Source organism: Triticum dicoccoides, chromosome 5A (genome assembly GCF_002162155.2).
Source record: "Triticum dicoccoides isolate Atlit2015 ecotype Zavitan chromosome 5A, WEW_v2.0, whole genome shotgun sequence".
NCBI lineage: Eukaryota > Viridiplantae > Streptophyta > Magnoliopsida > Poales > Poaceae > Triticum > Triticum dicoccoides.
Window position 1 is genome coordinate 584746378 of NC_041388.1, and position 4972 is coordinate 584751349.

Below are 4972 nucleotides of genomic sequence, written 5' to 3' on the forward strand. Positions count from 1 at the left end.
GTTTCACCTTTCTTCCACCACCCCCTTCATCCAACCTTCGCCGTATAATAATCAATCACATTAATTTACTTACCTTCTGAACCAATTCTACTTTAATTTACTTACCAAACTTCTGATCAAAATATAAGGTAAATCATGGGCAGAATTTGATGAACATTTATTTACACAATCGCATACTATGGACAGGCAAATCACTTCTGATCAAAATATAAGAAAAAACATATAAATTTTTTATGAACGGTTATTTACACAATCGCATATTATAGACAGATAAATCACAAGCTAATGTACTAGAATGTTTATATCCCGCTGCAAACGCACGGGCATTGTTCTAGTTCAATTTGAAATTGGTTCACACTTTGACCAGGTCAATAATTTTTCAAATCAATCGGCAAGAACCACCCTGTAAAACATATCTATCTCGCGCACCCTCTCATCGCCTAGAAAAAAGAAGCACCAACATTTGATACCGTAGAACCAATATAATACATGCAGCCACCAACGTAGAAAATCTCTCCACATAAATATACGTTGATTAGAAGATAATACAAAATCACACCACGAAAGGCCCATTAAAATATCAGATTATAGAAAATAGAAAACACACTCCATCGTCTTCCCACTTCCCAAACCAAATATTCCACCGGTTCCAAAATATAATGTGTATTAGTTTTTAAAAAGATAAATTTCATGAACTTTGACCAAGTTTAGAGCAAAAAATATTGACATCCATAATACTAATTAAATAAAGTATGAAAATTCATTTCATAATGAATCTGATGCTACCAATTTGATATTATGGATATTGATATATTTCTCTATAAATTTGGTCAAACTTAAATAGGTTTGACTTTTCAAAAAACTAACCACCGTAATTTTTGAAACTTAGGGAGAACTACCACCGTTCTAGTTTATTGGTTCCCTTTGTATTTTGTTGCAAATTTTGACCATGGATTTAACTACAAAATGTAAATGCATGTCAGCAAAATTATATTGTTGGGTTTGTATTTAAACATAGTTTCCAATGATATTATTTATAGTGACATGCAAGAAAATTCTGTTAGTTAAATCTAAGGTATTTGGCACCAATAAACCAGGATAAAGGTTGTAATTTTTTCTTAAAATCCAACGGCGGAGCAAAGCATGCCCAACTCTTCTAGTATGTACTATATGATCAAATGGACATCAAACTCGCATAAAAACTATATGATGTTATGTAGACATATGCATATGTCTTTTCTATTTTTGTTTAATGAAAAATGGGACAATTGAAAATTTTGGGGAAGAAGTTTATGGGAAGTCACAGAAGTTTGCTCTTGGACAACTTCCCCTAGATTTTACGTGAAGCCCGAAAAACTGGTTTTACGAAAAGATTTTTAGGGGGCTGTTGGAGTTGCTCTAAAGCTCCCACCCGCACTAGTCAACTCTCGACATCGTCTCTGTCGTGAAGCCGGGTCGATCCGCGTCATCTCTATCTTCACCAAATCATTGTCCACGAAATCGAAAAGTGATGGTCCAGAAAATGTTTCCAGTTACCCGAGGAATTGCAAATAGGTCTAATTTTTATGTTACCGCCATGTGCACGAGATAAATATCGTCAAACTCTTTCAGAGATACTTCATTGGCAGTGGCGGAGCTTAGTGCAAGGCTGAGGGGGCATTGGCCCCCCAGCCTTAGGCAAATCAGTGAAGAAAATTTACTGTACGGGGATTAGAAAAGGAAAAGATCAATCTTTGTCCTCTTAGTTATTCATGTTTTGGCTTTTGTCCCCCCTGACAATCCTTTGGTACAAAAATTACAGTCCGCAATCGAAATCAACCCACTGGATCAATCCCAAGGGTAACCTGGCAGAAATGCTATGCAGATGAGAGCCATCCCTTTCCCAACCCTTGGAAAATTCGGCGTCTGAGGCAGTGATCGATTGGTCTGGGAAGAGAGCCAGTGGGTGGTCCAACGAGTCCAAGCGCCGACACAAGATCCAAGCGGGCGAGTAGTTCGCGGAGGGAGGATGCGTGCGCCGAGTACCCAAGGTGGTGACTGGTGGCGGGGCACAAGTCACCCCTCACCCAACCCAAGTGCACCGCACAGTGGCGCCCGCTGCCCTCCTTCCCTCCTGTGCAGATCCCCTATCCTGTCCCTCTGCACCCCGCGAACATGTGGACAGGCTGCACGCAGCGGCATCTGATCGCAAGTATCCAGCCGGTCGACTTGGCGAGGTGATCCGTGCGCTAAAGATTGTTGGAATGAGATAATGAGAGATACATCAGTCCATACTTCCGAATACCCGTGTCCAGGTCGCGCATGTGGGCTCGGCGGGGGTACACACCTGACGCAAAAGGGAACTTTTGCGCAGAGCGTGCAGTGCGGACCCTTTTCTTTACCTCGCGGGGCCTGGTACTGTCGTACCAAGTTGGAGTTTGTCCTGCATCTCGCACCGCTTCTCTTTTCCGATTTGGGGCTGGAGGTTCGTCTGGACCTGTCCATGGCGACTCCCACAGCGACGACACCGGCGTTGGCCTTTGGGTGAGTTAAACTCTCTTAAACTCCGGCCCTATCTTAGTTCTTGATCTATTTCATGGCTTACGAGTTTGCTCCCGGCGGAGTTAGTACTGCAGATCGATGGGGGCGGCAAGCGATTCCGTGGTGCGCGGCGTGCATTTCGTTTCCGGTCCCGCCGTGGCCGACTCTGCAGTAGGCGTAGAGTCGCGGGAGACACTACCGGTGTATGAGGTCCCGCCGGCTCGCGGCCTGGTTGGCGACCTGTCTGATGTCGAGCTGTCCGACGGGTCCTGCACGACGGGGGCGGCGCCGGCTGGCGGAGGTGTGGCGTCGGCAGGCGCCGGTGACGGGGCGCGCGCCGTCGACTCGCGCAGCGCAGTTCAGTCATTCAGCCCCAGTGCTCCGGCGGCGGCGAGCACCACTATCCGCGTTGGCTGGAAGCGCAGGTAGCCCCTCCATCTTAGTTGACTGAGACGAGCGCGTTTTTCTTTTTCTTTTTTGAATGGGTGCTTAGAGCTGATTATGAGCATTGCGGTTGCATCTTTTTCTTATGGATGTATTCCCTGATGGCAAATGCAAATTGGTTCCACAAACAATAGGAGTGGGTAATATGAGCAGCTAGGCATTACGTGCATATATATAAGGAGAGCGAGTAATCTCTGCCACACTACCAAAGTAGTTCTCGCTTGATTTATTTTCAGGGGAACCCCATGAATTGCTACAACTAAGTACTATTGCTCTTGCAGGAGTAGGATTCTCTGGACGATTTTTGGTACATGATGATTGTTGGGGCAGGGGGTTTTATGAAAATAAGTTTAAAAGTGCAAAAAGGAATTTAGATGTGGTATATTCACACTTTTTTCAGAGCAGGAGTGTGGTCACAAAAATTGTTTTTCTCCTTTTTATTCTGTTTTTCTGTGGTGGTTTGTTTTCATAATTGAGATGCTGTGCTATCTGACTGCAGGCCAAGGGTAGCCCGGGCACCAGATGAGAGGGCGGCTGTAGTTGGTCGTGTGCCGGCGCTTGAAGCTGCGATCCGAGGATTAGCTAGAAGGACTGATGTGGTTGTCAACCCGTCGATGGCAGAGGCGTATGAATTCTACAATTTGTATTCATGGGAGGTTGGCTTTGGGATTCGTTATGGCAAGAGCAGGCAGAATGTCAACGGGACCAAATGCATGCAGGAGATCGTGTGCGGCTGCGCTGTGAGTCCCTTTTTCTCTTTTTCAGTTTTGTGCTGGGTGCGATTGTGGGATTTTGTTATGTGTAAAGGAACTGAAGTTGTTGTCAAATTTTTTGATTTGAAAACAAATGCAGGGTAAACCAGAGAGGGAGAACAGTTCATCGTTGAGGAGCGATTGCGCCGCCATGGTTCGTCTGCACCGGACAGATGATGGGGGGTGGTATGTCTTGGAAAATTGTGCTTCCCACAACCATGAACTGCTTAGGACTTGTGCTGAGAAGCTGCACTGGCCATCACACCGGCACATTGACACATACACCAAAGATCTTTGTGAAACGGCTGCAGGAGAACAATGTGAATCTATGGAAGGTTTACAGTATCTTTGGCAGCCTGTTTGGGCGAATGAAGAATGTACCGTTCACGAAGAGGTGCCTTAGAACTTTCTGTGGGAAGCTTAGTAGAGAACACGGGCCTCCATCCTGCTCCAGTTTTGAAGCTGAATGATGAACAAGAAGCACAAAAACAGCAACAAAAATGGGTTCATGTGATGGATGGTTGTACAAATTAGACTTACTCCTTGGTCCGGGCACTTGTAGAAATGAACGCCGTTACGCCGAGGTTCTGACACAAACCATCTAGTCTTCGTCCCGGTGCACCGGCGGCGGTGATGTCCGGAGACGCGGAGCAGAAAATGAGCTTTCGGACATCTCGGCGCGGCGGCGGCGGTGCATCGGTACAACGCGAGATGCTTGTGCGTATGAGAACGTGCAAACGATCAGTACTGTCCGGCCGGGTGCACAATCCTTAAATACATTCAGGGCGAAAAGTGTTTACGTTATACAGTGTCTTAGTGCAACGGTAGTATTTCGTCCTCTCACCCTGCACACGTACGGCGCTCTGCAGCCGCGTGTCAGATTTCCTGTCAGTGGTACTTCAAATACGCGAAATACGCAACATATCACACGCCAGCGGGCCTCTATACTGCAAGTAGCACATTTGGCTGCTACTAATCGCGACGATGTGCCAGCCGTCGATGCGCTGCGTGCAGCGCTGCACTTCTCGTGCTCCTCCTCCCCTCTTCTCCGCCTCCTGTCCCACGATCCTTCCGCCTCCCCCTAACTCGCCGTTAGACTAATCCGCGCTCGTGATGTAGGAACGGATGGATCTCGATGGGATCCACCTCGCACAGTGCAGTGAACATCGCCCCAATGATGACCGGGCTTTGGTCCGCCCCGAATCTGATTGGGTGCTCTGCATGGATCCCTCCCTTGATGGCCCTGGCTAGGGCTA

General features: G+C 46.8%; 1 protein-coding gene across 2 annotated transcripts; it reads left to right on the forward strand.

Moving 5' to 3' along the window:
• Nucleotides 1-2185: 2185 nt before the first annotated feature.
• Nucleotides 2186-4147, forward strand: LOC119303073. Of its 2 annotated transcripts, none has more exons than XM_037580163.1 (4): nt 2186-2523; nt 2608-2945; nt 3464-3704; nt 3817-4147. In XM_037580163.1, the coding sequence occupies exons 1-4, from the start codon at nt 2302-2304 to the stop codon at nt 4117-4119; spliced, it is 1104 nt and encodes a 367-aa protein (XP_037436060.1). In that variant the 5' UTR covers nt 2186-2301; the 3' UTR covers nt 4120-4147. The 2 variants fall into 2 exon arrangements, with proteins under 2 accessions (XP_037436060.1, XP_037436059.1); XM_037580162.1 differs by having other exon boundaries at nt 2191-2523; nt 2616-2945.
• Nucleotides 4148-4972: the final 825 nt, after the last annotated feature.